The sequence below is a fragment of the Bos grunniens genome, chromosome 1, assembly GCF_055505025.1.
Source record: "Bos grunniens cultivar Pamir isolate PY7600 chromosome 1, Bosgru_T2T1.0, whole genome shotgun sequence".
NCBI lineage: Eukaryota > Metazoa > Chordata > Mammalia > Artiodactyla > Bovidae > Bos > Bos grunniens.
The window spans coordinates 60502596-60522743 of NC_141165.1; the positions used below are offsets into that span (position 1 = coordinate 60502596).

Below are 20148 nucleotides of genomic sequence, written 5' to 3' on the forward strand. Positions count from 1 at the left end.
TAACAGTTAACCAGAGCTCCATCCTTTGTTCAGTACACATCTGTGGTTTAGGACACTGACCATTTCTCTAATCCTCCCCTTTAAGTATCTTTAAATAAGAATAAGGTTGAAAAAAGTATGCTCAAACCATAGGAAAGACCATTTCTCATAATGGAAAGAATGTTGGACTTAGGGACAGAAGACCTGAATAAGATTTCAGGTGTACCTTGTTATTAATAGCTCTGCTATATACTAGAGAAATGTGAAGAGATGGGAAAATTTTCTTAGAGAAAATTAGCTGGAAAAACCTCTGTCCAGTAGGTCTGGGGATTCATTGTTCTCACTCATCTGCTGTGATTGGACTCTGAGAGACTGTTTCTCACAACTAAAAGGATACTTGGAACAGTGGTAGACCTAGAATGTCGGTTTATTAAGTTACACTATGTAGGAAGTCAGATTCTAATTATGAGGAGGGCTTGAGGGAGCAGAGTCACAACCAAAGAATGCAGATGACTTTGGGAAAAGTCCCTTGGCTAAGACAGCTTGAGGGACTTTCCCACGTTACAGAGAGCCTTGCCAAAGGGATGACATCCTTGGATTCTGCGGTCACCATACCATCTGCATCTCCTGTGGATAGCAAAGGGTTCTCATGGTCTCTCTCTGCGTCTTGGCTCCCAGTTTTCTGTGATTGCAGGGCTGCCCAACTTCCTTTCCAAGGAACACACTCTCTTATTGGCAGCTAATTCCTCCAAACAGGGTATTCTTTGCTGGCCTCCCTTGAGCAGCCTTCTCTCCATCTGTGCTGTGATCGTTTAGACACAGATAAAATCTCAGGATTGTATCTTCCATTAGTACAAAATGATAATAATAACCTAATTATTTAAGTTTTAGTCTTTATCAAAGGTAACTCATTTCCAGTTAACCCATATTGCCTGTGAATAATACTAACTGCTAAGTCGCTTCAGTCGTGTCCGACTCTGTGCAACCCCATAGACGGCGGCCCACCAGGCTCCCCCATCCCTGGGATTCTCCAGGCAAGAATACTGGAGTGGGTTGCCATTGCCTTCTCCAGTGCATGAAAGTGAAAAGTGAAAGTGAAGTCGCTCAGTCGTGTCCGACTCTTCGTGACCCCATGGTCTGCAGCCTACCAGGCTCCTCCGTCCATGGGATTTTCCAGGCAAGAGTACTGGAGTGGGGTGCCATTGCCTTCTCCAGAATAATACTAACAGTAGCTGACATTTCTGAGAACCCATCCGTGCTGGGTACTGTGCTTTGCACAATTGTTAAAGGTATCTCAGTCCACGCAATAACCCTGTGGGGACATCTGCTAGTCTTACTTTAAAAGATGAATCACATAGGCTAATGGACAGCCCAAGTGATAAAATCAGACTATGAACTCAAGAAATTCCATTCCAAGATCTTAACTTCACAACTTTTTTTACCAGTTAGTGCCTAAGTTCTGAAATCTGGCTTTACAAAGCCTCTGTGTGTGTTTGTATGTGTGTTTGTGAGTGACCTGTGGGAAATCTGGGCATTGTTGAATTATGATTGGTTTAATTTTTATCATTAGAATGTCAAATGCTCATGCCAAATGCATGAGATCAGATTTCATAATTGCTTTTTCAATGAATGATGTTGCTAGGGTTTTATATTTTATATTGTACTTCATACAAAAGCTCTTTTTTATGTTATAAGGAAATACCTGAAAGCATCCAGGTCAATAAACCCTGGTGATGACAAGGCCCCAGACACAATGACTCATTCCAAAAAAAAGGGCATAGTCCTATAATATAGTAGTTTCCACAAATCAAACTATGAATTCAAGAACACATGAGAGTACCAAAGCAAGAGTTCTGAATTTTATGTAGATAAGAATTCTATATACAAGAGCATATGCAGCATATACAATAGCAGCCCAGGTTCCCTAAGGCCTTTCTTTGTATCAGTTCAGTTAGTTCAGTCGCTCAGTTGTGTCCGACTCTTTGCGACCCCATGAATTGCAGCACGCCAGGCCTCCCTGTCCATCACCAACTCCCGGAGTTCACTCAGACTCACGTCCATCGAGTCAGTGATGCCATCCAGCCACCTCATCCTCTGTCGTCCCCTTCTCCTCCTGCCCCCAATCCCTCCCAGCATCAGAGTCTTTTCCAATGAGTCAACTCTTCGCATGAGGTGGCCAAAGTACTGCAGTTTCAGCTTTAGTATCATTCCTTCCAAAGAAATCCCAGGGCTGATCTCCTTCAGAATGGACTGGTTGGATCTCCTTGCAGTCCAAGGGACTCTCAAGAGTCTTCTCCAACACCACAGTTCAAAAGCATCAATTCTTCGGCGCTCAGCCTTCTTCACAGTCCAACTCTCACATCCATACATGACCACAGGAAAAACCATAGCCTTGACTAGACAAACCTTTTTTGGCAAAGTAATGTCTCTGCTTTTGAATATGCTATCTAGGTTGGACATGACTTTCCTTCCAAGGAGTAAGTGTCTTTTAATTTCATGGCTGCAATCACCATCTGCAGTGATTTTGGAGCCCCCAAAAATAAATATTTTGTATCAGACATTGTTTAAAGCTTTAAACATGTAATCATTATGATTACATGATGATTAACTCACATAATCATCAAGGAACCTATGTATTAGGCGCTATCTTAATCCCCTTTTTATGAATGAGAAAACTGAGGCCCAGAGAAGTAAAGTAACTTGAATTCACAGCTAGTAAAGAGTGGAGACAGGATTCGAGACCAGGCAGCCTGACCTGCATTCTTAACCACCTTGCTCTCTTGGGTGATTATTGCAGCTCTTGCACTTGACACTCTGGCATCTATTACAGAGGCTTTTCTGTCTGTGCACTTGATTTCTTTGGGGTCTCCTTGAGGCAAGTCTTCTCTAGGAAACACAGTGATTTACCCTGACATCCAGCAGAGATAGGGGGAAGCTTAGTACTTGTGGCTTACGATCCATATCTTAGAGTGTTGAGTAGGCAGTTTTGTGTTTCTTGAAATCCTTCTTATCTTTAAATCTCATGCTTGTTGATAGAGGTATACAAGAAGTCAAATGTATGAAAGAGAGTTAAAACTGTTTAATGTAAATATAGCCCAAGGAGGACTTCTCTACATGATAGAAAAGTACATATAATAGGTCTCCTCGAATGCACGGTGAGAAGGTGGCTTGATGATGTTGATGGTGGGTGATGAAGGCGACGGTGATGATGGTGGTGGTGGTGATGAAGGCAATGGTGATGATGTAAATGGTGGGTGATGAAGGTAACCGTGATGATGGTAGTGGTGATGAAGGTGATGGTGATGATGGTGGTGGTGGTGATGAAGGCAATGGTGATGATGTTAATGGTGGGTGATGAAGGTAACCGTGATGATGGTAGTGGTGATGAAGGTGATGGTGATGGTGGTGGTGGTGATGAAGGCGATGGTGATGATGGTGGTGGTGGTGATGAAGGCAATGGTGATGATGTTAATGGTGGGTGATGAAGGTAACCGTGATGATGGTAGTGGTGATGAAGGTGATGGTGATGGTGGTGGTGGTGATGAAGGTGATGGTGATAATGATTATGATGATGATGATAGCTTACACTTGCAGAGCACTCGCTCTAGGCTAGGTAGTATTCTCAGTGGAGAACAGATATTAATTTATTTACATTGAGAAGGCACTGTCAGCCTAGCTTTTAAGGTAACAAATGAGACACTTGAGTCCTGTAGGAATTTTCAGAAAGTGACAATTAGGACAGGTTCCCAGGAATGGTCAGTGAGGAGGGTTGAGATGGGAGGGTGGAATCTATCCCTTCCTTGCTACTGTACTTGGGCAACTTAACCTCTCTCATGCTGTCTCTTCATGAGTACCATGTATAAACAATTGTTCCTAGGACAAATGACAAATTGTTCCTATGTTTAAACAAAGGTAGCAACCATTTAAATGAGATAAATACATTAGCGTAAGCACATGCATCAGGCTTCCCTGGTGGCTCAGATGGTAAAGAATCCGCCTGCAATGCGGGAGACCTGGGTTTGATCCCTGGGTTCCATCCCTGGGTTGGGAAGATCCCCTGGAAGAGGGCATGGCAACCCACTTCAGTGTTCTTGCCTGGAGAATCCCCATGGACAAAGGAGCCAGGTGGGCTATAGTCCATGGAGGACTGAGCAACTAAGCACAGCACAAATACAAACACGTAGTAGGTGACACAGCTGCACAAACGTGAGTGGCTAGAGACAGCAACAATGGTTTGTTGTCATGTCGATGGCCATGGCCACCTCTGATGATTTTTAACCACGGGCAGAGGTTCATTTTCTTTCTGTCAGTAACTAGGATAATGCTGAATGCTTCGCCTCTGTTCTTTAGGGCAATTCTTAGCTCATCAGTTATCATCATGGGCCGAGGAGGAACTGTACTGGGCTCCTCCTGGAGTCCCACGGTCCCTGCTCTCAGCTGGGGAAAAGGAATAGGGAGAAGCTCAGGAGGGATGGAGCGAAGCGGAGACCCAGGGATAGAGATGAGAGAGGGCAGCTAGAAGGGAAATAATTCTCAGCAAAATAGAACTCGCGCTCTACGCGGGCCCTCTTGTCTCTCTCCATCACTGGGACGTGGTTCGAATTATTTTATTACCAAACTTTGTTATTTCCAACACTAACCGTGCGAAGCCCGCCCGCGGGCCGCCCCCCGCCTCCCGCTTCCCTCCACATCCCACTCCGGACCCCGCCCTGCAATTGGCCAGCGGACGGGGAGCCGTCGCGGATTGGAGCTCGCCGGCCTGGTCTGCGGGGTTTAAAGAGGGGGGCGGGGGCGCGCTGCCCAGCCGCTCTGCTGTCCTCGCCTTGTGCCCGTCGCGCAGCTGGGCTTGTAGCGTCTCCTGGCCTCCCGCCACCTCCAGCGTCCTGCATCGCGCTGTCGCCGGCCAGCGGCTCGAGAGCGCGGGAGAGGGGCAGGCGCCGTCCAGCCCAGGCGCGGGCACAACTAGTGAGGGGCGAGGCGCGGGGACTCCAGGCTGGCCATGATGGTGGCCACATGCTTGCAGGTAGTGGGCTTCGTCACGAGCTTCGTGGGATGGATCGGCATCATCGTCACCACGTCTACCAATGACTGGGTGGTGACATGCGGCTACACCATCCCCACCTGCCGCAAGCTGGACGAGCTGGGCTCCAAGGGGCTGTGGGCCGACTGCGTTATGGCTACGGGGCTTTACCACTGCAAGCCCCTGGTGGACATCCTCATCCTGCCGGGTAAGATAAGAACCCTTCTCCATGCCCCTCAAGTGGCTTCTCCTGAATAAACCCTTTCCCTCTGGGCAGACGCGGGAGGGGGCATTGGGAGACTTTCACAGAAATATTTGGGCGCTTGAAGATTTGGGGGGAACCTTTTGACATCTTCAGTCCCACTTTGTTGAGGAGGAATTAGGCAGCCCTGAGATTAACTTCTCTCGGTCTCAGTTTTCTTATCTGAAATTTGGGATGATAGTGGTGACCACTGGCGAATCACCCCAAGAAGGTAATGAACTGAGATATAGATACATAGTTGGAACTCCGTGCATGTTAATTACCGCCGCCTCACCCGCTGCCTGCTCCCACCGTCCGTGATAGATCAGTACTTCAACACCCCCCACCCCTCCCCACCTCCCCCAGGCGCCCTGCTTTCCCAGTAAGAATCTACCCACAGGGGCGAGGAGGAAAGAGAGAAACAAAAGCATTCCTGTGATCGGAACAGGCCCAGGCTGAGTTTCCCAGTCCTTGTGGGACGGCCGAGGTGTCCTGGCCAAGTTAAGGTCCTCCTAGCTGCGCCCGGAGGGTTCCCGCTGTCCCCGCGGCCTATCTCTTTTCCCCCACCCTCTGCCCCTCGAATAGTAATAGTAATATCAGTCGGGCCTGCCGCGACTCCCCTTCGCGTCTCTGCACCCTGGGGTCGGACAGAGAAGAGCGGGTGCGCTGGAGGGCCGACCCATCCTAGGAAAAGGCGCACCGCCGCGGGCCGACCCCTCCTCTCCCGGAGCGTCTCACAGTGGGGAGGGGAGGGAAGATTGCCTAGTCTCCACCTTCCCCGACGCCACTCGAGTCCCATCCTTACTTGCTGCCCCGGTGAAAATTCTGGGCAAGTTTCAATTCAGATTTAAACCTCGAGCCAGTTGGGTGATTTACAAGGTCTTGGGCGCCCCTATGGGTTTTCTGCCTGGAATCTTGGCTTATCCCTGCCCTGGGGAAAGCACCACTGCCTTCTGTGCCCCTAGCCTTTGAGGATGGTGCGCCTCTAAAGGCCTTTCCTGGCTTCTTTAACGAGCGGAGTAACTGGGGCCCCAGGCCGCCAGCCTGAGATCCTTTGGCTTTTGCCTTCCCTGGACGAGCCTTTCGCTCCCTCCCTCCTAGAGGCTCTGTGTGTGTGAGTGTGTGTGTGTGTGTGTGTGTGTGTCTGAAAGTCGCTCAGTCGTGTCCGACTTTTCGCGACCCCATGGACCGTAGCCTCCCAGGCTCCTCTGTTTATGTGATTCTCCGGGCAAGAATACTGGCGTGGGTAGCCATTATTTTCTCAAGGGAATACAACCGGGTGGAACGCGGGTCTCCAGAGTCTCCTGCATTGCCGGCAGGTACTTTACAGTCTGGGCCACCAGGGAAGCCCCGCCCCCCTGCCCCACCTCCAGGCTCTGCCCTTCTTCGAGCCTCACCTCAGTGCTTCCTGTTTCCAGGTCTCTGTAGTCGGAATCTATCCCTTCCTCCTTGTTGCCGTGATATTTGACTCTTATTCCCGTTAGTGCACATTTAGGGCTTTTTTTGCTCATTGTTTGTGAGTCAGGTTCTACTTTGTTGTTCAGTCGCTAAGCTGTGTCTGACTCTTTGCGACCCCATGGACTGCAGCATGCCTGGCTTCCCTGTCCTTCACCATCTCCCAGAGTTTGCTCAGACTCACGTCTGTTGAGTTGATGATGCCATCCAACCATCTCATCCTCTGTCACTCCCTTCTCCTGCGCTTAATCTTTTCCCGGCATCAGGTTCTCCTACCAAATTTTAAATTCCTCAGAGATATAGATAGCATCCTGCCCTTTCTGCATCTTCCCCTGCTCTGCCCTCCATTTTGGACTTTCAGAATGACAGAGGTCAGGGACCCAGATGTGGCTATGCCTTCAGTTAAAGCTGCTGTTGGTAGATCTGGGTCAGACTCTGGGATCCAGCCCTCACAACCTGGGTGACTGGGGACAAGTTACTAACCTCTATGAACCCAGCTGTCTTCTTCATTCCATCTTTCAGAATTGTTTTGGGGATTAAATGAGATGAGAGATGCAAAAGCCTTCTTAGATGTAGTAAAGGCTTCATAAATGGTGATTTTATTAATTTTTTTATTAAAAGCTGGGCATGGTATTTGTTAGAATCTGAGTGAAGCAAATAATTACCCTCTGTTTCCTTTTCCTGAAATTAAGTTTGCTGAGCATTTGGTGACAAGTGGTTTGTTTACAGAGAACACAGACCATCCCACAGATGGGGTACGTTTCAGGGAGGGACTCCTTCTTACTGGGGTCCCCTCTCTCACACTCTAGGTGGAGACAGGGACTGATCTCAGTCTCCTTCTTTAGATTCGAAATGTGGCCTTGGCATCTAGCTTGTGGATCGCCTGAGTCATAAACTTTGGAACCTGGGTGGCTGACTGACTCTCTTTTTTGCCAGCCCTGGTTCTCAGCCACAGGGGCACGGTCCTGTGGTCAGAGGTCTTGCCTCAGACCACCTGTAGCTGCTTTCTGGGGGTCTTCAAGTCAACAGATACTTGATTGATTATCCTTAATTCAGAAGAAACTGAGGTGAGCAAGGTTGAGAGAGTGCCCTTGTGGACTCTTGTTGTTCAGTCGCTCAGTTGTGTCCAACTCTTTGCGACCCTATGGACTACAGCAGGCCAGGCTTCCCTGTCCTTCACCATCTCCCAGAGTTTGTTCAAACTCATGTCAGTGACGTCAGTGGGTGTGGACTCTGAATTCTGGCAAGCTACATCTTGCTAAGAGGCACTCTTGCAGTTGGGTCTTGGTGCACAGGTAGGCTGGTTTGGTGTCAGGGTCCTGGCACATGAGGCAGAAGTTGGGGCTTGTTTCTGGTTTTGCCATTAACTCTTCCTCCCCCAGGCCACTGGCTCTACTTTCCACTGAGTAAAGAGGAAGAGTACATATATACCATTCCTCTCCTTTTTTGGAAAGAAGGAGTGTTTTAGTGAGAAACGGTACATTTAAGTCTGTCATATTCTCCCAGAATCTTCTCATATTTATTTTACATAAACATTGAACACATTCTAATCTGTTTCTTAATAAAGCAGTTACCTGGCATTTTATTGGAGAGTATAAAGTGCAGGTCGTTTTGCTTCACTGTTACTATTCAACTTGTTAACTCCATCGTTCATAACTGTATGTTTGCATCATCTGGTGTGACCACTGTGTTAACCCACGAAGGCCAAGGCAGGTGTCTGTTCTCCAGGAATCCTTAGGGGGTTGGAGATATTGCTTTATGGATAATGTACCATTGTGGAAGTACGTCCAGGGCACTGTGGGGGAGCTTGACCATTTTGGGGGGCAGGATTCATGAGCATAGCAGCTTCTCAGGCGATAATCAAGAAAATGACCCTGCCTTTGCTTAGTCTAGTTAGAGCCACACACTATACACAATGTGAATTAAAAAAAACATGGTTAAGGGACAAAATCACCTAGTATACCTGGGGATAAAAGTACTGCCTTGACACAATAATATTAGCAATTCCAGTAATAATAGCTGACCCCTTTTGGAGTACTTAGATTGTGCTAGGCACTGTTCGAGCACTGCATGAATTTACAAATTGAATCTTAGTTAGATTCCATTGGCAAGACATAGGTACTATTATTATTTTTACTCTCTAGATGAGGAAAGTGTCAAGGCACTTGGCCAAGGTAACCCAGGTAGAGCACATCAACAGCAGAAGACTTGTTGGAAGATTTAGATTTTAATCTGAATCTTTTACAAGGTGATGTAATTGGACTCTTGGCCCCTTCATCTTGGAAGCTTGGATGAGCAGTCTAAAGCCAGGGATCCTTGTTCAGTCTCTCCTGCCCCCAGCCTCTCTTTCATCTGTCACTGCGTTTGGATACCTCTGAACATATTTTAAGTCCTGCAGTGGGACAAAGGGAAGGCAGGCAGATGGTGCTGAATTCTGTGAGGCAGGATGCAGGATCCAAGGGGACCTGTGGCCTAACCCCACTGTCTGTGCTCTTGTTTCCAGGCTACGTGCAGGCCTGCCGAGCCCTGATGATCGCTGCCTCCGTCCTGGGTCTGCCGGCTATTCTCCTGCTGCTCACAGTTCTCCCGTGCATCCGAATGGGCCACGAGCCTGGCGTGGCCAAGTACAGGCGGGCCCAGCTGGCTGGTGTCATGCTCATTCTTGTGGGTAAGACAGCTTTCTGTAAAGCACGCCCACTCTGAGCCGACCTGAAGAATCTCAGGTCTTGCTGCTCAAGAGATGTGGCCAGGAAGACATATGAATCCACTGGGGAAAAGCCCCTCACCATGTGTATTCCTTTATGTTTCCTGGTGGTTGAGGCAGAGGGACAAATGATGTCTGTGGGAGTCACTGAACATAAAAATAGGAAAAAACAAACAAAAAGGATTTTGAGGGAATATGTAAGAGAGAGACCAGAGGACAGAAGAGAGTTATAGGCTGGCCCTCCATTCAGACTTCACCATGGAGTCTGTTTTCAGAAACACCTGTGCCCAGGTCCCACTGCAGGTCCATTGACTCAGAATTTCTGGACAGCCGAGCAGGCAAAGATATTTTTTTGAAAACTTCCCAGGTGGCTCTTAAGTGAAACCAGGATTGAGAACTTAACATATAAAGAAAGACTAGAGGAAAAGAAGGGCAAGAGAAAAGTAAGAGGTCAAGGGTAGATCACTAGGTAGATCACTAGTAGATCACTAGGTGATGAATCACTCCATCTTTCGTTCTGTACACATTTCATCGAGCACCTGCTGAGGGCCAGGCACCATGGTAGGCACTGGGCATATTGGCAAACAGAAGGCAGCCTCTGCCTTGAGTGTTCTTGGACATCTTGATAGAGCATGGGACATACTTACCTATAAAAAGTACACAGGCTGTGCATACCTAGAGCAAGGTATCTAATTCAGACTGGAGGAGTTTCCCAGCACAGAGGATCCCAGCAATGGCTTTTGAGAGTTGGAGAGAAGATGGTCAGGTCATGGGTTGGAGAGAGGGACAGCCCAGACCAAGGGCATGACATGTGCTCGTTCAGTGTTCCTGATTACACCTGCACACTGGGGGCTTGGTTTACCAACCTAGGGAGGGTCCTTATAGCTCTGCTCTCATCAGTGATTTCATCTCTTGGTTTTTGTGAAGGCTATATCCACCATTCTAAATCTTAATAGAAGATAGGCATTTTAAGAGTGGTAGCTCTGTTGCAAAATGCACTGAGATATCAGTGAAGAGACATTGGTCTGGATATGAGTTAGATATAAATTAAGTTCCCTGGGGACAGGAAATTTCCATCCCCAAACTGGTATCAGACTGGGTGTCTGAGGGGGCAAGGTAGGGAGTCAGGGTTCTGTGTGGGTCAGTGCCATTTAGTGATGGTCACCCACAGTGTCACCAGTGAGGGGAGGGGGACATAAGACATTGGGGTGCCATTTCCCTTGATTGTAAAGGTGTTTAGAGACTTGTGAAGCTATGGAGAATTCAGAAGGGCTTGCCTGTGTATGTGTGAATAGGAGTAAAAAGACCAGAAAATCTCTATAATTTCGGGAGAAGAATCTGGGCATGGACCCTTGTGGTTCCAGCCACAAAGAACTTCTGTGGGGGTGCCATGAGGAACACATGGTGGGTCAGCATCATGTGCTTCATCCAACTCACAGGGTCCTTCCCTGCGAGGCTTTTCGGTGGTCGGATCTCTGTATCTGAACTCCCTTTCTAGTAAGTAGACCAAAGTTCTGCAAGTAAGCTGTTTTGCAGAATCCAGGTGAAACCCTTCTCATCCTAGACATTTGCGGTTGTTTGTAACTTTCCTCACAGTGTTACAGAAGCCCCAGAAGGCTCTCTCTTTGACTCTGAGGATGCCAAAGCCAAAGAATTGGTCTACTGTGTTGAGTGTTCATCTTTAGAAACCCTGGTCGTCCGTATGAGAGTCACATTAAAAGAGAATACGTCAAAATATCCTGAACCCAAATCTTGTAGGAAATAAAGACATAAAAGCAACGTCATACAGACAAATTGGTATTTAAAACTCTCCTGAAAACCACTGAATTACCTAGTTGAAGATAATGGCTATTAAAAAAAATAGCAACCTGTTGTCCGAAACTTCCTAGTCAAATTATATACAGTTTATCTTTTTCAAGTGGGCTGGTGGATATAGACAGAATCTTAGGAGAGTGAGGTGGGTGGGCAGGTAGGGGTGGGAGCTCCTCAGTCCCTGTTTGCAGCCTGGAGGGAGCCGATGGCGGGGGCATTGAGTGGTTGGACACCCCACCCCGCAGGGAGGCTGCCCCTTCTGACCCATCACTGCTATGATGGAACAAGGGCACTGCTCCTTGCATCTCCAGTGGTGCCTGCATCCTCTTGGATTGCTCCTGTCTGGATTTACTTCTCAGTGGGTCACCCCTTGCCTTTCGGTTGGATGTTGTTTGGACTGGACCGAGCTCGCTCACCCTGGAAATGTAAAGCTCATTGTCTCAAGTGTGACACCTGCTGGCCTCCCCTGTCTTCTCTGCTGGGAGCCCGAGAACCCTGTTTCCCCGGCTGGCAGTGAAGCCTCCCTTTGTGTGGCTGGGAAGGGCTTCTGGTGCTCTTCTAGCAGAAGCCGGCACTGGGCTCCTGCTGGGGCCTTGGGGTCACTGACAGTGGTCCAGGTGAGATGTGGTCCCTGACCAAGCACACTGGGGTGTGGGGACCTGGGAACCGGAACAGAGTCAAAGCTAATCTTGGGATGAAGACTGTAAGCACCATTAATTAAAATCCATCCTTCCTGACTCTGGAAACCTTTATTTTTCTGAAAGCTTAAAAAATTATGTCTCTGATACAACAGCTTATCTTCTCAGGAGTCTGAGTTCAGTGGTGTGAGGATTTGGTTCCTGCTTTGAGGGAAGGAATGGGAGCCTGATGCTGCTGACTTCTTAAGCCAGATGAGTAGTTCAAGGAGCATCAGGATCCTCAGATCCAGGATGCATATCATTCTAATCTGTGGCTTTTCAAGATGCCCTGCCGAAGCAGGTGATACCTATGCCTTGAGATGCTTCATCTTATCGTGTGGAGTCAGACCAACTGTACTAAATCTCAGACCTGCCGCTTTCTAGCTCTGTGAACGAGGGCAGTTAAAGTCACTTAAAGTCTCTGAGACTTTATATAAAATGGGGACAATACTGCCTACTTCTGAGGCTGGTAAGAATAGTGAAATGAGATATCCAAGTTATTTAGCATCGTGTCTGGCTAAGTGGTCAACAAATGGTTGCTATTTTGCAGCTTTTGTTGGTTAGAGGAAATAGAGAGGTAACCTAGAAAGGAGCTGCCTAGAAGGCAACTGGGTATTCCTTCCATCACGTCTAATTTCTGCAGGGTCATGTCCACAGGTGGAACTGGTAAGGAGCGATGACACCAGGTCACTTCCTGGTCTAATGGAAATACTGCCTTTGATTGCTTTGTGGAAACCAGAATGTGGGGATTAATGGTTTGAGTTTTTGGCTTATTCCATTATAAAAAGTCACAGGAAGCTATACAACTGAAAATGCTCAAGCTTAGTTCTGATTCAGACTAATCTGCACGTTGCTATAAGTTAGAAAGTATTTGATTTTGGTGTTTCTTGGGGAGACAGGGTAGGGAATGGAAGGAAAGGAAAGTGGAATTCCTAAGTGGAATTCTTTGTCTTCTCTCCTCCTTTTAAAAGATATGGCCCCAGGAATCCTATTTGTATTGAAAAAAAGTTTTTAACTTGGAACTTTGTGATTAAAATTTTTTTTTACTAATAACCATGAAGCTTTTTTTTTTAAAGGGTGCAGGAAAAAAAAGAGTGGTTTGTGGAATAGAAATAAAGGGGAAAGTGTTGAAAACAGGCTAGGAAAATAATGTACTCAAATATTCCATTGACTTGATGATTGTTGTAAATATTAGATATTCGTAAAAGTCGTTGTGATGTCCCACCACTGATTGCTTTAATCAAAACTTAGAGAATGGCAAGTGAAGAAAGTAGAACCCCAATTTTTTGGTTTCAAATTATAAAGAAACAACAAAGTACACATGACTTCAACCAACAGCTCCTTAGAAATCTCATTACTTGTCGCCTTGAGTTAATTGGCTTCTTTGTGACAAGCTGATGTGAATAGCCAGTTAGATCGTATGATATAATAGTATCAATTGTAGAAGGCTGTGTTCAATGCCTCCTAAAATGTTACTTGGAGGGGGATTTTTAAACAGTTTTTATTGTGAAAAATTTCACACATACACAAAAGTAGACTAGTATCATGAACTCCATGAACCCAAACTCATTCCCAATAATGATCAACTCACAGTCAACTTGCTTCGTCTCTGTACTTCTACTTTTCTCCCAGTCTTCACACTTTTTTTTTTGGAAGCAAATCCCAGTTATCAGATAAAGGAAGATTTTTTCCCCCTGGTATTACTAATGAAACTCAGGGTAATTTAAGTGAGTTTAATGAAAAATACTAGTTTGATCTAGAAAAGATGCTTTTAAAAGTCTTTTCAGTGCTTAATATAGAAAGTGACAAAGTCTGAAAATAGGTGTTCATTGGAGGAAGGAAGAAATGTCAGGACCTGCTGCTCTTTTGTCTTTCTAGGCTTCTCTGTCTATCTGCCCTTCTCTTTCTAGGTTGTTACCTCCAAAGCTAAACACCTGTGCCAATTTTATTTAATTTCATCACATTTATTTAACTCCATGGCAACCCACTCCAGTGTTCTTGCCTGGAGAATCCCAGGGACGGGGGAGCCTGGTGGGCTGCCGTCTATGGTGTCGCACAGAGTCGGACACGACTGAAGTGACTTAGCAGCAAAGAGATGAAAAACTACACTTAACATTTCATTGCTCTAAAACTGCTTTCCCAAATATTTTCTGTGTTTGGCTACATCAAGATCATTGATAACTTTTAATAAGGCTGTTTTCTATCAACTAAAAAAATGATTATATTAAATGATTTGAAATTTATCAAAAGAGACAAACTATTTTCTTTTATGAAGAGCAAGGAATTTTGCTTGTGAGAGGACTGAGTCCAGATGAATCTCTATCTACAAAGTGAAGTTTTTTTCTCCCCTTGTCCTTCTTTTGATTTTTAAGATGATGATATCTCTGATTTTCCCTTTCTACTCCCCGTCAAGTGGGAGAATTTTTTTCCTCTTATGCAGTTAGCTATTACATCTTCTGAAGGTAGAAGGGGAAAAACAGAAAAATGTGAATGTTAAAATTCTCCTGTCTTATTTTTAGAGACTTAAATTCTGATGACATAAAAAGAAATGACAATTCCCTTCCATGTTCTTTACTTTATAGGTAATTGTGGGTTTTTAAGAAAAACATTGTATTTTCCTCAAATATGGAGAGAATCATTACAAGTTCGCATGCACGTGTGTGTGTATGTGTCTGCAAGTAGAAATAAGTCTTAGCAGGCCTTCTATGTCTTTAAGAAAGCCAAAAATTACTGCCAATTAACATTTCACATCTTTTAGTTGAGTATGATATGACTTGCATTTTTAACTTTACGATTAAAACATATTCTTCTTTCCCTTCAAGCCATGCTCAAATTGAGTAAACTCTCCCTTTTTTAGTTTTTAAGCATTCTTCATTGTGAGTTCAACTGCAGGTCACTCTTCCCAGTGAACCTCTCATTCCCTTCATGTTGTGTGGTGGTCTGTCATCTTCTAGCGGTTTTTGATGTGGTTGGTCTCTGAGAGCCACAGGAATTCCACCCAGAGTTCAATTATCAATGAGGAAATAAAGGGTCTGCTGGTGCTCATTTGCCTTGTTTTGCATGGATTGTAAAAGAAGGAAATCTCTAATGAGGTAAATCATGAGTTTGTAGCTTTGAGTGTGTTAAAGTTACATTAAAGTTTTATAATTTTAGAAGTCAATTTTGGTGTGAATGAAGTGGAGAATAGACTAGAAATGGGTCTACCTCTCATCTATCCATTTGTCTGTCCATCCACCCACTCACTCATCCAGTCCTGTAAGTCCATATTTAAATCTTTAGACATTTTTCTGATTTTTCCCTTTCCTAGTGAAGTCTATAGGAATAAAGTCTAACAAAATCTAACACTCAAAATCAAGACTGATGGTTACTTTTGGTATGTTGAGCCTGATTATTTCCCTATATGAAAATAACCTAGTTTTATTACTTTGCTTAGTAAAAGAGGAAGAATTCAGTGAAATTAAAGGCAATATTTAAATCTTACTCTGTAAAATCTAAACCAAACCTGGAAGTTAAGTGAGATTAAAACGAAATGTGAAGAATGCCCGTGTGTGTATGTGTGTGTGAGTGTGTATGTGTGGTGTGTGTAAATAATTGGAAAATATAAAACTTTACTTGAACCATAACCTGTTTTGAATCCAGTTAATTGTTTATAGGAAAGATCAATTGGATTGAGCCACATCAACTGGGAATCAAATCTGTTTTTTTTCCTATGGAGTTCAGCTTTTCCCTCTAATCAAGCATGGGTGTTTGGAAGCCCTTGCTAGATTGCTGTTTTTGCCCATCTCAGAACAAATGCCCCCTTTTGGTATTTAAGTGTGTGTAGCTGGATCATATTTTTGATGTGGAGAATCTAGAGCAATTCCTTCTGGCTCAGACACTCTAGATTATAACGATGACAATAGCCAAGCAGTTCTCCAAGAGTGCCAGATTTGGAATCTGTGGCCAGAGAAAGAGAAAAAATGCATCATAGATCTTTAAAGCCCTGTGCTGGAAAGGGAAGGTTTGGTCAATCAGATCAGCTGGTCTATTTGAGTATACTCTATTCACGGAAGGAAAATACATCTTCTCAATCTCATATAAAAATATTACATGATGGGGCTTTGCTCTTTAAGTAAAATGAAGTTATTAACATATGGATAGATTTTAGCATCTTAGATAATCTATATAAACTCCTTAAATATGTGAGTAGTTCACAACTAATAGAGTGAATTTAGGCTGTTAGAAAGCCAGTTGGAGCAATTCAGAGCCTCCAAATTCACTTCTTTACTCTGACTTCCACTTAGGATCTATACATTTTTAGGACATGAATCACGTCTATTTACGTATATCTATACACACCTTGTGGGGATGGACTTAGTGTGTTGTCAACAAAACCTTATTGTACAAGCTACACAAATGCAATGAAATAGTCGAAGAGGTCTTTCAAATGGGTAAGACTTAAAAATCTTTTCTTTAGATCTAATGTACAAGGCTGTAAGATTTGAGTGCTATTAAAGAAAAATTACATTTTTTCTCTGTGGGCATAGAGGTCAGTTAGAAAATTACTCAGTATGAGCAGAAATTGGAAAAAGTGTGCTAAGCTGAAGTGACAAGAGTTCCCTGGGTAGCAAACAGTGCAACGACTGCCTTGAATTTATCAAAGTGTTTATGACTAACAATTAGAAACATTTTTATTTTGGTCTGTTAACTTTAATGTGACATCCCAACTTAAAGTTTAAAAAAAATTTATTTTAATATTTGTTTTAAAAAATGTTTATTTATTTGGCTGCCTCAGGTCTTAGTTGCAGTGGGCAGGTGGGCTTCTCTCTAATTGTGCCGGGCAGGCCTTAGTTCCCCCGCAACATGTGAGATCTTAGTTCCCCAACCAGGGATGGAACTTGAGTTCTTTGCCTTGAGGGGTGGATTCTTAACCACTGGACCACCAGGGAAGTCCCCCAACTCAAAGCTTTACCTAAAATTTCTGTCTACTTGTAGTCGTGAGAAATCAGATGATATCAAAGTAAGAATAAAGTTACTTTCTAGAGCTTTGTTGCTTAGTACATTAGCCGCTAGCTATGTGTTCACTTAAATTTAATGAAAACTCAGAATTTGGTTTTCATAAGACGGAGAAGGCAATGGCACCCCACTCCAGTACGCTTGCCTGGAAAATCCCACGGACGGAGGAGCCTGGTAGGTTGCCGTCCATGGGGTCGCTAGGAGTCAGACATGACTGAGCACTTCACTTTCACTTTTCACTTTCATGCACTGGAGAAGGAAATGGCAACCCACTCCAGTGTTCTTGCCTGGAGAATCCCAGGGATGGGGAGCCTGGTGGGCTGCTGTTTATGGGGTCGCACAGAGTTGGACATGCCTGAAGTGACTCAGCATAGCCTCATAAGAAATGTTCAATAGCCCATGTAGCTTGTTAGCTACCCTATTTGACAGTGCTCGTGTAGAGGTTTAAAACCTTCTAAAAAATCTTTTTAGGCTCCTGCCTGTCCTGTTTTGTTACTTTGCTTAGGAGGAGGGGAAAAGCTAACTGATGCAGAGGCTATTTCTTATGATGATGACATTTGTCGTGATGGGTCACAGTCCTTGAATGGGTAATTTCTTTTACTCTGGGAACTGTTCATGTGTGTGTGTTTGTGGAGGTTTTGTGACTGTGAGCAGCACAATACAAACTCAGACTCCTAGCTGATACTCCACTGATGTCTGGCAGTATTCTCTACAGCAAGAGAATTTGTATAGCTTCTTCAGGTCTTTGTACTGTGAATTGACCAAATAGAAAACAAGAGTGGACATTGAAGTGGCACCATCTTGTCTCTCATTTCTGAATGGCTCAGGTCATCCAGTCATTCACCTGGTATACATTGAGCACACACTCTGTACTCTGTGCTGAGCTAAACACTGACTTTATAAACATAAGACATGGGCCCTGCCTTCAAGGATCTCAGAACTTGGCATGGGAAATAGAGTTGTAAAGAGATAATTACAATACATTTAAGTAAGTGTAAGAATAGAAATGTAAGTATATAAAGTCAAGATATATAAATAAATACAGATGCATATTTTTTGGGCTTAAATGATTTATTTCTAAGTTTTTACATTGGACTTTTATTTTTTGTTTCTGGGGAAGATCCTCTGGAGAAGGGCATGGCAACCCACTCCAGTGTTCTTACCTGGAGGACTCCATGGACAGGAGCCTGGCAGGCTACAGTCCACAGGGTCTCACAGAGTTGAACACAAATGAAGTGACTTAGCCTGAGCAGCCCTCTTTTGTTTCTGCCACCTGTTGAAAAAATAAGGACCTAGCAGTTTGGCACGTGATTTTGATCTGTTTATTCAATAGTTGTCAACTGTTAGGTTCAGACTGGGACCTAAAGGGAGCAGAGCTGAGTGTACTGAGTTTTGGAGTTGGTTGGAAGCCAGAGGGGTGCGTGTGTGGACTGAAGGGGAGCCTGGTCTTGTTGGTGTGTGATGGGGCTCCTCAGTCACAGCCCTCTCCTTGTCTCCCCAGCTCTCTGTGCCATGGTCGCCACCATCTGGTTCCCTGTGTGCGCCCACCGTGAGACCACCATCGTGAGCTTTGGCTACTCCCTGTACGCGGGCTGGATTGGTGCCGTGCTGTGCCTCGTGGGGGGCTGTGTCATCGTCTGCTGCGCTGGAGATGCCCAGGCGTTCGGGGAAAATCGTTTCTACTACTCTTCAGGCTCCAGTTCCCCTACTCATGCCAAGAGTGCCCATGTATAAGAGAGCTGCCAGCCTGCCCACGGAGGTGCTGTAGATGCCGGGCCCATGGCCCTAGGTTCGCTTGCCACTGTGAGGGGCTGGGAAGCCCACTCCTCTGCCAGGCTCCAAAGCCAAAGTTCTAGAAGAGCATCCTGTCTGGCACTCTGTAGTCTTAACATCTCCTTCTCCTTCTGTTGCCTTAAAAGAAATGTTTAGCTCAGATAATGCCGCACATTTTTTCCCATGGTTTTGCCCACTACTAGCTCTTTTCTTGGGCGTTCTTTTGTCATACATATATATATGTATATATATATGTATATATACACATACACACACATATATATGAAAAAAATTTTCCTCTCTCTTTAAATTTCAAATACCTTGCAAACATTGCCGCGTTGGGTGTGGGGAAAGAAAGAAAAGACACTTTCAAGCTGTTACAGATGACAATGGGAGCCTCATAGAGATGCCTCTCTGTTCCCTCTCTCCTCTCAGCTCCAAGGTCACTTAGTTATAACCAATAGAAAAAGATAGAATAGGGAATGTGGGGTGGGGTAGGGAAGGGCATTGTGGACCTTGCCCTTCATGGGGAAGTTTCCCTCTTGTAAGGTGAGGGCAAGGGGTGGGGATATTTTTTAGTTTGTGATTTTACATTTATCTGTACATACTTTTTAAGGTTGCTCATTTTTATAACCACGGTTTTCCTGAAATTCTCAATGCATCAGTATGAAGGAAATGAACCAAACAGACTTTAATGTTACCGTAAATAACAGTACAAGTGAGTATAACTAACTGACATGCCACAAAACATTCTTGATTTCCAGGTTTGTAGGATATAGTTTTTAATCCTACATTTTCATATGCTTCAATATAACATATTTTAAAAACTTTCTCCCTTTTCTATTTTCATTCTGTGAGCTGTCTTGAAGTGATACTGTTTAACATAAATTGTACTGTTGAATTTGGCTTTACGGGTGCAAACACTGATGGTGTACCGGTATCCAAGACCCTAAACTCTCCAAACTTGATGGTGCATTTTGTTCTTTAAGTGAAATCTGTGCAATAAAATAACAGACTGTCTGCAAAACTGGCCTGTAATATTCTGTTGTATCCAGAGGTATCATCCATCAATTTAAACTTTTTCGTTGATCTCTACTAGTAATCTACAGGGAATCTGGTCAGGGATTCAAGAGTAAGTCTTTCTGCCCTATGCTGAAAAATTGAAAAGATATTTTATTCACTGTATCGTGATGGTTACATGTGGTCATAAGGGGAACTTAGATGCTTTCTAGGTCTCTTAAGGAGGGACATTATGGCTTCTTTAAGTCATATAAATAGGCAACCATCAGATACCAAGTGCCAAGTATCACACAAACTCCTTTATCTATTCTAGGCATAGTAAAGGAATTGGCTCAGTATAAGGGGAACTATAAAGCAATCTCATTTTTATTGGATCTTCAGGTAATAATATCTAAGTGCATTTTGTTTGAACATATGTATGTAGATGTTTAGAAATTTTGAACAAAATTGGATATAGCAAATTGATTTTTGT

At 44.4% G+C, this 20148-nt stretch overlaps 1 protein-coding gene across 1 annotated transcript; it reads left to right on the plus strand.

Annotated features, from left to right (window-relative positions):
• The first annotated feature begins 4779 nt into the window (after window positions 1-4779).
• CLDN11 (claudin 11) lies at window positions 4780-19683 on the plus strand. Its single transcript, XM_086394079.1, has 3 exons — window positions 4780-5207; window positions 9199-9363; window positions 18385-19683. Exons 1-3 carry the CDS (start codon window positions 4979-4981, stop codon window positions 18615-18617), a joined length of 627 nt encoding a protein of 208 aa, XP_086250205.1. The 5' UTR covers window positions 4780-4978; the 3' UTR covers window positions 18618-19683.
• Window positions 19684-20148: the final 465 nt, after the last annotated feature.

Coding starts and splice junctions, on each gene's coding strand:
- CLDN11 (XM_086394079.1), top strand. CDS start 4,979: ATGATGGTGGCCACATGCTTGCAGGTAGTGGGCTTCGTCACGAGCTTC. Junction 5,208..9,198: donor GGACATCCTCATCCTGCCGG/GTAAGATAAGAA, acceptor TCTTGTTTCCAG/GCTACGTGCAGGCCTGCCGA. Junction 9,364..18,384: donor TGTCATGCTCATTCTTGTGG/GTAAGACAGCTT, acceptor TTGTCTCCCCAG/CTCTCTGTGCCATGGTCGCC.